The sequence below is a fragment of the Anarhichas minor genome, unplaced genomic scaffold (genome assembly GCF_050575085.1).
Source record: "Anarhichas minor isolate MPS153535 unplaced genomic scaffold, ASM5057508v1 ptg000007l, whole genome shotgun sequence".
In the NCBI taxonomy this organism is placed as follows: Eukaryota; Metazoa; Chordata; class Actinopteri; order Perciformes; family Anarhichadidae; genus Anarhichas; species Anarhichas minor.
In genome coordinates, this window is record NW_027466453.1 from 3,998,696 (window position 1) to 4,011,868 (window position 13,173).

The 13,173-nt window shown below is 41.9% G+C and overlaps 2 protein-coding genes across 2 annotated transcripts in view; one reads left to right on the top strand and one right to left on the bottom strand.

Moving 5' to 3' along the window:
• Nucleotides 1-13,173, top strand: part of LOC142945224 (deoxyribonuclease-1-like) — a 60,437-nt gene that overhangs the window by 34,531 nt on the left and 12,733 nt on the right. The window lies entirely within an intron of this gene.
• LOC142940232 (enoyl-CoA delta isomerase 1, mitochondrial-like) lies at nucleotides 7,164-7,909 on the bottom strand. The gene is made up of 2 exons (XM_076083060.1): nucleotides 7,732-7,909; nucleotides 7,164-7,498 (listed from the first exon to the last, which is right to left on the bottom strand). The coding sequence occupies exons 1-2, from the start codon at nucleotides 7,904-7,906 to the stop codon at nucleotides 7,332-7,334; spliced, it is 342 nt and encodes a 113-aa protein (XP_075939175.1). The 5' UTR covers nucleotides 7,907-7,909; the 3' UTR covers nucleotides 7,164-7,331.

The window sequence follows — 13,173 nt, forward strand, 5'->3', positions numbered from 1 at the left end:
GTATGTATGTTCAAGCTCAGCTTGTGACCAAGACCATTGTACGGTACATATTGGGTTTTAAGGAAGGGGTTTAGGAAAGAAATGTCAACAAAACTCGAAAGTTAATATGAATCATTTAAATATTTATAAACGGTATTTACAGGCATTAAATGTATAAGTATTGTGTGTGTGTGCTCATTTGCAATAGTGTTGCGTGTGTCATAGGGCAAAGGTTTGAATCTCCGGGTGAGGTACTAATGCGCTTCCCGTACAAAGACGAAGCTCTGACACACAGGTGGTTAGCTTAAACTCGTAACTAGATGTGTTGTGAAACGGATAACTCCGTGGGATATTGTGTAGCAACCTGCAGGAACAGCATCTTCTCTGTCCATGAGAACTGGAGGTCTCCCACATACACAGGGGCCTCAACCCTGGTGTGTGTGTGTGTGTGTGTGTGTGTGTGTGTGTGTGTGTGTGTGTGTGTGTGAGAAGATAACGCGTCCCTGTGCAGGACAAGGTCAACTCCTCATGAGAATGAATAAAGAAACGGGGAAATGATAGGACGGGGCTCACAAAACACCGAGAGGAGAGATGCGTGGACCGAGCCCTGACTTTCTGTCTGTTGCTATGGGATACTTAATCAATTATTGTGTTTTGTGAAACCATAGATCTATGTTTTTTATGCTTTGATGCTTGACTTAATAAATTGTTAATACTTATAGATCGTCTACCGTCTTCTGTTCATCGAATGTAATTCCAATCAAACGATCTGCGCGGGGTCCTTCTGAAGGTGTAGTCTTTTGGAGTCAGATTATACGGTGGGCTTTTAGCCCGAGGGTAAATCCCCAACAATATGTAAAAAAAAAAAAAAATGATAATAAAAATGTTGCTGTAAATTTGGATTTTTCATTCAAAGGATTCCCAAAGATCAACACCCTTTCAGTCGATTCAGCCTAAAATAGTAGCCTAAAATGTATTTTACTAAAGCCATATAATGTACTATAACATGAAGACAACTGCTTTCAGTTTGACAGACCACGTTTAAAAGAGAACATAGAACGAGTGCAATCATTTAAACACAGTGGCGGCTGGTCAATAGAGGGCAATGGGGCCTGGCCCCACCTTGAGCCACACAAAAACAAAAAGAAATTATAATAATCATAAATTATACAAATTGTCAATATTTGTGTTTTTGAACTATGGAATGTACCCAGTAATATGTGTAAAATATGATATCTGCGAAAAATATATGCTTTTCCTGCTCGTCCTCTCCGCCTGTGTGCACGACACGTGTCAGAACGCGCAGCTAGGGGGGCAAAATCGTTTTTGCCCAAAAGAGGCGGGTCTATGAAGCAGTTTAGCCAATTGCTGATTAAAGATATAAATGAGTGACATACAATTTAGCCAATCAGCGCCCTCAAATAGTTTCAGTGTGGGGCCAAAAAGATTTTGCCCCCCTCGCTGCGCGTTCTCGTCAGGAGAAGTAGAGAATTGTTTGTCATTAATTATGAGGGGAAAATAAAGTGATTGTTCATTTGATACATTTTCAATTATTTCAAATGAAAAAAATAACCTTGAATTCATATAGTAAGTGCACAGCTGCTCAGGAGAACGTGCAAAAAGGTTGAACTTGTCTAAACTTTGCACCAAACTCTATTCACAAATCATACAATTTATTGTCATCTCTCAAATCAGAAAAGAATGCAGCATGTACATCGTACAAACACCTTTTACAAATCTTATCCATCATTTCTCAATTGAGCAAATTGAAGCCCTGGAATATTTTCACATCCTACTCGGGTAGCCCAAATGTAAACTCATGTGAAAACAATATAATAAAGGCAATTTGACGCAAATAAGAAATGAAATTGTATTAACATAATTAAAATATATAATTATTTATTTAGATTGATAACTCAATTTAATTTAAAAAAGTCAGTCATGTCGAGAGAAGTATTTTTGATGTGAAAAATGTCATAAAAAGTCAGAGCGTATGTCAAAAAATTCATATTATAGTATGTAAATAAAAAGATCATATTTAAGTATGTCGAAAAAATATATAAAAAAATCATAGTATAGTCAAGTATGGCTCATAGAGGGCTGAGAGCGTACCTCTCCTTGACAGGAGCATCCAAATCTTAGAGGGACAGTGTTTTGGATTTAGCAGCATCTAGCGGCGTGGTTGCATATTGCAGTGATTATCAACTGGTGGGTCGCGGACCCGTTTTCAGTGGGTCTTTTCAGTAACTTTAAATATATAACATTTTCATCATCTCTATTTCACATGTGCATTAGCTTCAACTATTTTACTGTTTATATTCTGTCTCATTATCAGCTCGTCTGGGGCGACTGTGGCTAAGTGAGGAGCAGGGAGGTCCTTCGATCAGAAGATCGGTGGTTCGATTCCTGGCTCTGGCCCTGCTAGTCACATGTCGATGTGTCCTTGAGCAAGACACTTAACACCAAAAAATTGCTCCCGTAGCTGTGCCTACGGTGTATGTGATAGAATCTGAATTGTAAGTCGCTTTGGATAAAAGCATCTGCTTAATGTCTGTCACCTGTTTTTTGAACGGCACTAACCTGTATAAAAAGTGCTACACCAACACAGTTTGACTAACTTAGTGACAACGACAGCATCTACACGTGTGCGTGTGCGTGTGGCAGAGATTGCAGGAGAAACAGGATGTTGGAGCCAAGGTGGTAAAAGAAAAGGGCTGCAGCCAGGAAAAGAGTGGCTTCGTAAAGGTGACAGTCCCCAGAATTGGGGAGGGGGGACTAGTGTGCATCCTTAAATGACGTGGCCGAAGCAGAACTCACTGAAGGCCCAGGGTCTGTTCTCATGCAACCTCAGACTGGCAACCTGGACATCTGTTAATAGATAGGCATTTGCTTGTACTCTACATTAATGCAAATAAACCAACTACAGTTGAACTACCTCCTAATAACCTCATTATGACGCCACAGCTACGGCTTATTATATTCTTCGTTTAAAAATGAAGCTCAACACCTACAAATACACTAACTGCAGAGTGCAGGTACATGAATACGCGCATGGCGGGATGCTGCGTCATTAACGGACAATACATATAGTCAAAATCAATCCAGCAAAACATGCATTCCACCACACAGTAAAGAGCACGGGCCATTCAAATATGATTCACATCAGAGGGAACAATATTAGCCATATCATGAAAACATCACGATAGACAAATGAACACAGTAGTAACTCTCCTATCACTCCCTCCAGGAAATACACGACACCATAGTTCTTGTTACTGACGGATTCATTTGTCTGTCAACACCGAGGGGGAAAATGAGTCTACTGAAAACACATGAATCTTCAAAGATGATCACTTAAACACTTTAATTTAAACTTAACTCAACCATGTACCTCGGATAAAACAAAACAAACAAACAAAAATCCTTTTTTATCAGTTGTATCTGTCTTATTGTTCCCTGTTTCTTTCTTGTGTCTTTCTGACATTCATTTCCTATATTCTCTTTCTTTTTCTTACTTGTGCTTTCTCTCTACATACTATATGCTTTCCAGTCTACTTTAAACGGTTTACATTTCTTTCTTTCATTCTCTCTTGGACATTTTTCTGCTGCGCCTTTCTCTCTTTGCTCCAAACACGGTTTGAGTTCATCCATTTTTTTGTCGCAGGCTAAAACTGCCTTTTTCAGGGAACTCCAATTTTATCCATTCTTCCAATTGTCTGGCAGTCTGATTATCTTTGTCCCACATGTATTTTATTATTGGAGGTAAGACCTTGGCATCAGGCTGCTTAGGCTCAGACTTACTTTGACTTTTACCCATTTTCTCTAGTTCGTTGTTTATGGTATCTTCAAAACAATCTGGTTCAATCAAGACTTGAAAGGATACACCAAATCACCTCTAAAAACTACAAGTTAACCTGGACTCTACTGTCCAGCCCCCTAATGTGCGAGAATACCGGTTTACCACTTCAAAATGTCTGTTCCATCACAAAATAATTTCTCACCAGGTGGGATTCTTTTTCCAGTTCCAGGATTGGTACGACAATCTCAAACCCCGTCTGACGACAGCCTCTCACCTTCAGGGAGGAATCAACTATTGTTTGCGCGCTTCTGTCGTCTAACGGAGTCGTGATTACTCGTCCGATCCCATCCTCGTCGACATTTGTGGTGGAACATTTTTTTTTAACCTCCCTGTGAGAAATAAACGAGATGAGAAAACTCTTAAAATATCAAAAATATATTTATTGAACAGACACCAATAATAATTCAGCTGAATGGATACAGCTCTTTCCCCACAGATGGTTCGGAGGTCTAACAACAAGGAATAGTTTAACAAAGTATTATGCACATTATCTGAACACTTGTTTGTTCCACTTCCGCCATAGTTATACACAGTGGCAGCTGGTGGAATATTTTCTAGGTAGGGCCATCCTATGAATTTCAGCAAACATCCCAGTATGATTTAATGCAAAAAAAATTTAAGTATCAAACACGCATTACTACTTTGCAGTTAAATATTTAACATTTATTCCAACACGAAAAAAAAGCAGTAAATACCACTTATATTATATTATATAATATAACATGTTTATTTATTGAGATGCCCCTATGGACCTTGTTATAGGAGGTAAAGATCAGGAGAAGTAAACATGAAGTGTAATTATGAATACTGATGTTAAATTAAGCTATGATGAGTTTTCACTGTTAATTTACCATCTCAATTACATGTTGATGCCTCCATGACCAAGTTAAGCAGATGAGACTGAGGACAACTATGTAGAAGAAAAGATGTTCACTTTGCCTAATATGTAGCTTGACAGAGTTCTCCATGTGTGTCCTGGTGTTCTCATGTTTCCTTACCTCCTCATCCCTCACTCCCGAACTGTCCGTGCTGGATCTGTCCCCGTTGTTTTAAAAAGCTAAATAAGTTATTAGCATGACGTCATCCAGCTAGCCAAACCTGTCTGGTGTACAGCTAGTACAGCAGCTTTACATGTACTGCTTCCCTTTCCCGCTAGTCTGCTGTCTGATTGTGAGGTCAGGCTGATCTGGGATCAGCTCTTTGGCCTGCAGAATCTCCGCCAAAGTTCTCCTCTCAAACGGGTCTTGGAGGAGTAGTGCTCGCGCTGGCGCTCGCGCTCACCTGTAGAGACTTCTCCTGACGAGAGCGCGCAGCTAGGGGGGCAAAATCGTTTTGGCCCCCTAGCTGCACGTTCTGAGACGTGTCGAGCACACAGGCGGAGAGGACGAGCAGGAAAAGCATAGATTTTGCGCAGATATCATATTTGACACATATTACTGGGTACATTCCATAGTTCAAATACACAAATATTGACAATTTGTATAATTTATGATAATTTTTTTTTTTTTTGTGTGGCTCATGGTCGGGCCAGGCCCCATGGCCCTCTATTGGCCAGACGCCACTGCCCAGCTGCATCTGTCTACCTCCCTGCGGCTGGGAGCCTTCAACATCAAGACATTTGGGATCACGAAAGCCTACAACTTGGATGTCATGGACATCATCTGCAAGGTCTGAAAATGTTTTATTTTTGTTTGCATCCAATATTCCTTTTTTCTAAGACTGTATCTCATCGATATAAAGAGGATATATTTTGAACAGCGCTGAGTAACGTTAAAATACCACAAGGTTTACCCGACATCTGGTCTCCCTTCAATTGCAATAAGTTGGTAGCACATTAGAAGTATGAGCATGTCGTTAGATTTAGTTACAATACTGTATTGTTCAGAGGCTTTTGGAGATTAAAGGGGCACTCCAGCTATTCTTTTTCAAATCCATAAAGTTGGGGGACTCACAAGAGGAGATAAAAAAATATTATAATAAATAAAAATGGATCCTACATTTCCCATAATTCAACCAATTATTTATAATTTCTTTAGAACCTCCTTGGATGGTAAATGTCCATGTCCTTTAAATACTATGTGCCCAGTTTATAATGCAGGTTTTCCGTTTGTACTTTCCAAGCCCAAGCTCATATACCCTGATGACACTATATATCACTATGACCAACTAGAAATTGTGCCACAGGAGAAACCTACAACGTTTTTTCTCTCTCTCTCTCTCTCTCTCTCTCTCTCTCTCTCTCTCTCACTCACTCACTCTCTCTCTCAGGCATTGGCTGTCAGCGACCATTTCCCTGTGGAGGTGAGGCTGAAGTAAAAGGGTACCTGAATCATGAGTGCCAAAACCGTTGCAGAGACCTCCACGGTGAATTGGGATAATGATGACTCAGTGGGGGAACCCGCTGCAACCATGCAGCGTTGAATTGACTAGACCAAAATAAAGAAATTATTTCTGCTATTCTGTTTTATTGTCATTTCTTTCAATGTTTGAAGCAGCACAAACAAAAGTCCATTCACCTTTATTGTATCAAGTAGCAGCAACATTTTCAGAGGTATGTATCGAAAACGTTGCACAAAAAACTAAAGCTATCTGCATGTCGTGACGCCAGCAGTAGTAGCAGTACGTCTGTCTCTGTTGCCTTGAAACCGAAAGAGACTTTATGAGGATCAGTTTTAAAGATAAAAATGAAAGTGACGATGTGATTTTTAACAGCTTCATTTCATTCCTTAATCACACGAATCAATCCTCTGACAACAAAAACCATCATTGCTTCAGATATTTCAGGCTAAATGTAGATAAAACTGTGAGATCACAAAGGCATCGCCCACTGTGGGCTGTTCAAATGCACCCAGGGTTACTTTCATTAGTTATGGTTCATGAAGGTACAGCAAGGCTAGGCACTCGGTGGAGACCGGCCTGTGGCAATAACTGACTGTTCACTAAAGCCCTCCCCCGAAGAGCAATTGTCCAATCACCGCTTAGCAACCGTAACCCAGCGTGGTAGGTTTGTGAAGTTTTGGATTTCTCTACAAACCAGAGCAGTGAATTTCTTTACCTTTAAAAATAATAATAATGGCTACAAGTGTCTTCAAATGTTAGCATGTCCGGCTAACTAGCTTACTGAATACATCTCAAAACAAACAAGAGAGGGTTTGACAGTAAATTGAAACGTTATGTTACTTTAAAGAAATGTGAAGAAAACAGTTATTTGTCACAGAAGCATTTGTGTCTGTCAAGGTTCAAGGTTAAGTTATTGTCATTGTCCAACACAGGGTTAGCAACAGAATGCAGTTGTTCCTTTCTGCTACATGAGTGAAACAAACAAACTACTTATTATGGTGAGTGTTCCACCAGCTTGCTGGTTGAACAGTGAAGGTGAGCTGCTGCAGGGAGCTGTACTCAACCATCTTAGCACAAATGACACAAATGAACATGTGACACCGAATGCGTTTTCCAACTGAGTGCATCATTCTATTAGTTTCCCCTCTCTCCTCTAGCCCCTTCTCTTTTTAAGCATCTCCATATACATGCCCAGCGACTTCTGAATGGAGTCTTTGGTGATGAAGTTGACAAAGTGTTTGATGTCGGCGTCTCTGTTGGACGTCAGCTTGTCGATGGTTGGCTTCCTCATCATGGACTTGGTGATCGCTCTGGCGTGGTCTGTGAAGTGCACAGATGAACAATTAGCTCACCGATTCCAAAGGTGAAGTGAAGTCTCATTTGGTTTTTTTTACCCCTACATTAATGCTGGCGCTGGTACTTTTATCGGTAGCATCAATAGGTAGTAACAACTTGTAGTCTTACATGTGACTACGCACACTGAAGCTAAAGTACCACAAGTGGAAGAGTAGACTGGCAAGTTCACTGGTCATGCATGAAAGGTGCCAATATACCTGGAATAGCCAACCACTTGGTCATGGCCTGCTTGGCTGTGGTGAGGATCTGGTCTTCAGGTACCAGCTGGTCCACCAGTCCTATCTTCAGGGCCTCTGACGGGTTGTAGAGCAGCCCCAACTGAAGAGCCACCTCTGTGGTTCTGTGGCCCAATGTGTTCTTCATGGTGTCCATAAACCTGCAGACAGCACCAGCAATTCAGTTTATGCTCAGCGGCGCCCCTTTGTTGTTAGCTGATCAGTCGAGCTGTCAGAGCTAGCACGGAGCCCACACTGTCACCAACTGCACTCCCTGAAGAAATATCTGAATTTGGGGGGAAAAACGAGAAGCAGACAGAAGGGTCTACAATATGCGTGTTCTTGCCGCTGACTTGGCCTTTTTGTTAAAGAGTAAAAACCTTTTACTTTACCCAGAAACAGCAGCTAAATACTAAATACACCAGTTAATCATTTCACCATGTCGTGAAACACTCTTCATTCAAAGACGACGGTAGAAAAGTAAAACGCACCAAACCTGTTCCAACAATCACCAACACTGGTCTGGTCAAAATAAACCCTTTATTCCACGTGTTAGATGTCAACATATTCTGGTTCTACACCCGTCCCCCGCTACTTCCCTCTCACTCCTCTCCCAATAGTTTCACACCCAAGGCCAGCTCCATCATTGGCTGCAAACAAGACATTCTGGAAGAGGTGGTGGAGAGGAGGACACTGAAGAAATGATTATCCATATTGGATAACCCGGATCACCCTCTCCACCACCTACTGCAGGGACAGCTGAGCACTTTCTCCAACAGACTGATCCAGCTCCGCTGTCACAAGGACCGATACAGGAGAACATTCCTGCCCTCTGCTATTAGACTTTATAACAAATCACCTCTGGCCAAATCATCCTCCACATAACTACACACTGCTACACTGTTGTTTGCTGGTGGTTGATTTTTGCATTACTGTTTTTTACCTAGTTAGTTAATTTAACAATATTATATTTCATTGTATATACTGTGCATTTTTGTTATTTTATCTTCCATATTCTATATTCTGATTTTTAATATGTCCTACTCTGTTATTTCATTGTATATATTGTGCATTTTTTAATACTTAATATTTTTGGTTCCACTGTTACTTTGCTTACTTTGTATGTCTTGCTGCTGTAACATACAAATTTCCCCCTGGGGATGAATAAACATCTCTCTCTCTCTCTCTCTCTCTCTCTCTCTCTCTCTCTCTCTATCTATCTATCTACTCAGCCTCCCGGGGAAGGCTTATGGGTGCTAGAAAGGAGGCTTCGACCGTTTGTCAAACCTCCGATTCGTCAGGTTCGGGGGTCTCGGGATAGCCTCTCTGCTGTTTGCAGATGATGATGTTGGCCTCCTCAGATCGAGACCTCCAGCATTCACTGGGGAGGTTTGCAACAGAGTGTGAAGCGGCGGGGATGAGAGTTAGCACCTCCAAATCTGAGGCCATGGTGCTCTGCCGGAAACCGGTGGATTGCTCCCTGACACGGAGTGTCTACCGCATGCGAAGGAGTTCAAGTATCTCGGGGCCTTGTTCACGAGTGATTGTAAGATGGAGCGGGAGATCGACAGGCGGATCGTTGCGGCTGCAGCAGCAAAGCAGGCGCTGCACCGGACCATCAATTTACCACTCGGTCTACGTTCCGACCCTCACCTATGGTCACGAACTCTCGGTCGTGACCGAAAGGACAAGGTCGCGGCTACAAGCGGCCGAAATGAGTTTCCTCCGTAGGGTGGCCGGGCTCAGCCTTAGAGATAGGGTAAGGAGCTCGGTCATCAGGAGGGAGCTTGGAGTCGAGCCGCTACTCCTTCGCGTCGAAAGGAGTCAGCTGAGGTGGTTCAGGCATCTAATCAGGATGCCTCCTGGGCGCCTCCCACTGGAGGTTTTCCGGGTGCGCCCAACTGGTAGACGACCCCGGGGAAGACCCAGAACACGCTGGAGGGATTACATCTCCCAGCTGGCCAGGGAACGCCTCGGGATCCCCCAGAATGAGTTGAAAAATGTTGCGGGGAGAGGGAAGTCTGGGTCAGCCTGCTTGAAATGCTGCCACCGCGACCCGACCCCGGATAAACGGAAGACAATGGATGGATGTTATTCTACCTGCTTTGTTGTTTTAACAATATATGTGGGCGGCATCACTGTGGATGATAAAAACAGGATCAATAAGATGATCAGAAAGGCTGGCTCAGTGATTGGCCTTACCCCAGACTCACTAAGTCAGTGTTGAAAAGCGAACAAGGGCCAAGTTAAAAAAAATGTCTTGTTTGAAGACCATCCATTACACAGAGTCTTCAATGGACTCCGAAGCTCATTTAGTGAGAGACTCAGGATGCCTCAGTGCTCTACTGAACGAATAAGAAGGTCTTTCGTTCCAGCAGCAGCTAGATTTTTTAATGAACACCTTTAGAGGTTTTTATCTTTCTGATGTCAATCATGTTTTATATGGCATTGTCTGGTGTTATTTATCCTTTGTAATGTGATTTTGTCTGTTGTGCATTGTGGACTGTGTCGTCTGTATGAGTTTTGGGTGGCAAATGAGTTTCCCCACTGGGGATTAATAAAGTTTTTCTAATCTAATGTGACTGGTTCTTGTGAGTTTGTTGTTATCATTGTGTTAATTACATTGATTTTGACTATATGCATTGTCTGTTAATGACGAAGCATCCCGTCATGCGCGTATTCATGTATCTGCGCTCTGCAGTTAGTGTAATTGTAGCCCTCATAGGTGTTGAGCTTCATGTAACATTATATTTCAAATGTTGCAGTGTTATGTGAATACCTGTAGCTGTGGCGTTATAATGAGGTTATTAGGAGGTGGTTCAACTGTAGTAGGACAGCACTGAAGGCCCAGGTATAAAATACACGGCATGCCACTAGTCAATTGTAATAATTTGGTTGGAGAAAATTATCTGAAAAAACATTCAACAGTTCTTCAAGTTTTTTTTTTTAATTTTCCGATGTCTTTGTAGTATTGTTTTGAAAATGTATAACACTGTGGATCTGGCTTATGTGAATTTGTGGTGTCTTGTAAGCAATAATGAAAACTATATTTTAAAGCTTTTGATGTGAAGTGCCATTCTTAAATGTTCTTGTGAATCTTGTTAGAAACAATCTGAATTAGTATGTTAGTGTTATTAACACTGAAGAGGACATAATTGTGTACCACGATATCTCAATATATGATGTCATTACGATATGATTCTATTAAAAAGGCGATAAATTGTCATATTGAATTACCACCCAGTGTGTCGACGGTGGCACACGAGAACTACCAAAGTGTTTTCCAGATTTCCAGTGGCCAGCATTGTGAATGCACGCTGCCCCCATTTACTTTACTTCATCGAGACTTTTCTCCGATTTTTGATCCTCCGTTCGCCATGGAGGCATGCGAGAAAAATCAAATTTTCTTTAAGAATTCAAGGTAGCGCGGGGCGATAAATTGAAACACAAATGGTCATTTTGGGGGTGAAGTATTCCTTTAAAGACACCACCCCGGGTCCTGGGACACGGTGCTGGGCATAATCATTAGTTGCAGCCTCAGGCCATGTCCACACTACTACGTTTCCATTTGAAAACGCATATATTGTTTTGTTACGTTTACACTGAGCGTCCACACTACGTCGGAGTTTCGTGCACCAAAAACGGATAATAATATCCTAGTAGTACAAAGTTATCAGTATAGATAAAATGTTGAAGTGTGATATTTTGGCAAAAAAATGTTTGCTTTGTCTTCATTCTTCCCTTGCTCTGCCAAGAGGATGTGCATCCTGTTAAACTGGATGTGAGAGATTATGAGACGTCTGAGGCGTTTGTTTGTGTGTGTTTGCCACTCTGCCTATTTTCACACATGCTCTATGTAGTAGTGGGCGTGCAGCATTTATCAATATGATGTATAATAGAGCATTTATTATATGTCCTGCAAATCCGACAAAAATTATATTGAAAACAAAGAAATATGCGTGCAGAGAATGCATTGTGTCCATCTCTTGTCATCGAGCCTTGACTGCATGCAGACTCGAAAACAGATGAGAACAATGCTCACACAGTCACAGTACAATAGTGTTAAGAGATTGTAGAAAAATATGAAAGCATAAAAGTATAACCATCACAACATATAACTTGTTTACACTTTTTATAACCATCACAACATATAACTTGTTTACACTTTTTAAAACGTTTTATATAAGAAACGTCACTCAAGGCTCATAGAATTCATCCTGTTCAAACAGGATCAAACCAGTTAAACATCCTGTTGTTGATCCAGAAACAGAATGACTCATGTGTGAGTGACGCATGCTTTTGAGGGAGGTACAAGCCTCAGACCAGCATAAAAAGCAGCTGCAAAACTGAGAGAACGGAGTCTTCACCCTTAGGGTTGACTGGAGTCTTCACTCTTAGGGGTGACTAGAGTCTTCACCCTTAGGGGTGACTGGAGTCTTCACTCTTAGGGGTGACTAGAGTCTTCACCCTTAGGGGTGACTGGAGTCTTCACCCTTAGGGGTGACTGGAGTCTTCACCCTTAGGGGTGACTGGAAGACCCTTCTGCTATAAGAGAGACAGCTTTTTCTCCAGTTTAGAGACTGGACTGCCCTTCTTTCATAGAAGACCCTGTAAGACATTTCTGCTTTCAGAAGACAGCTTACAGTGACTGATATCTTTTGCACCACTTAGACTTTCATTGAGTTGAAATTGTTTTATGTAACTGTTTTGAGAAAACTGTAATAAAACCACAGCCTTACCATTTGTAAGTGACTGGGACTCAAACTGAAGACTGTTTTAGATTAAGTTACCCCTCTTCCCCTGTCCCAGAAATGTGTGATACATAAGTGACGACTGACTCTACTAGAGGAGCTTACGGTAAGTTCCCTGGGTGAAGACTTGGCAGTGTTAGTCAAAAATGGTGAGAAAACTAAAATAGGCAGTAGTAAGGTACAGACGTTCTACGTAACTACTCATACTGTGTGTTAGGGTTACATCCTACTGAGAGCGCCTAGGGCGTAGCCGTACAAGACTCTCAGAAAGACAATAATTCCGAAATCCTAATGATTCAGCTACAGGGTGAGATAAAAGGCCGAAGGTACATTTCCGACTCCTCAGAGGGACACTAATCCTCTAATGTTGTTCGGATTACTGACAGAGTTACCATCATGTTAGGTGCGATCCTGCCCTTCTTTCCGTTGGGCAGGACCCGCTCACGCTACAATAGTTTGCAGTGTAAAACACGCAGTGCGCTGCTGAAGCAGGCTCTGTACGAGTAGAACAACTGCCTGCTAATTAGCAACCAGGCTAGCCTTAGTTAGCGCTAGCTGACGTCAAACTACGACAACTCTAACAAGTGCTGTCGTTGGCCCACTGAGCGCGACGCTTACTCGATTGGGAACCAATCACCACAGAGCAGCTTGACATTCTCTATGTCATCGTGGC

Coding starts and splice junctions, on each gene's coding strand:
- LOC142940232 (XM_076083060.1), bottom strand. CDS start 7,906: ATGGACACCATGAAGAACACATTGGGCCACAGAACCACAGAGGTGGCT. Junction 7,499..7,731: donor CAAGTGGTTGGCTATTCCAG/GTATATTGGCAC, acceptor TGCACTTCACAG/ACCACGCCAGAGCGATCACC.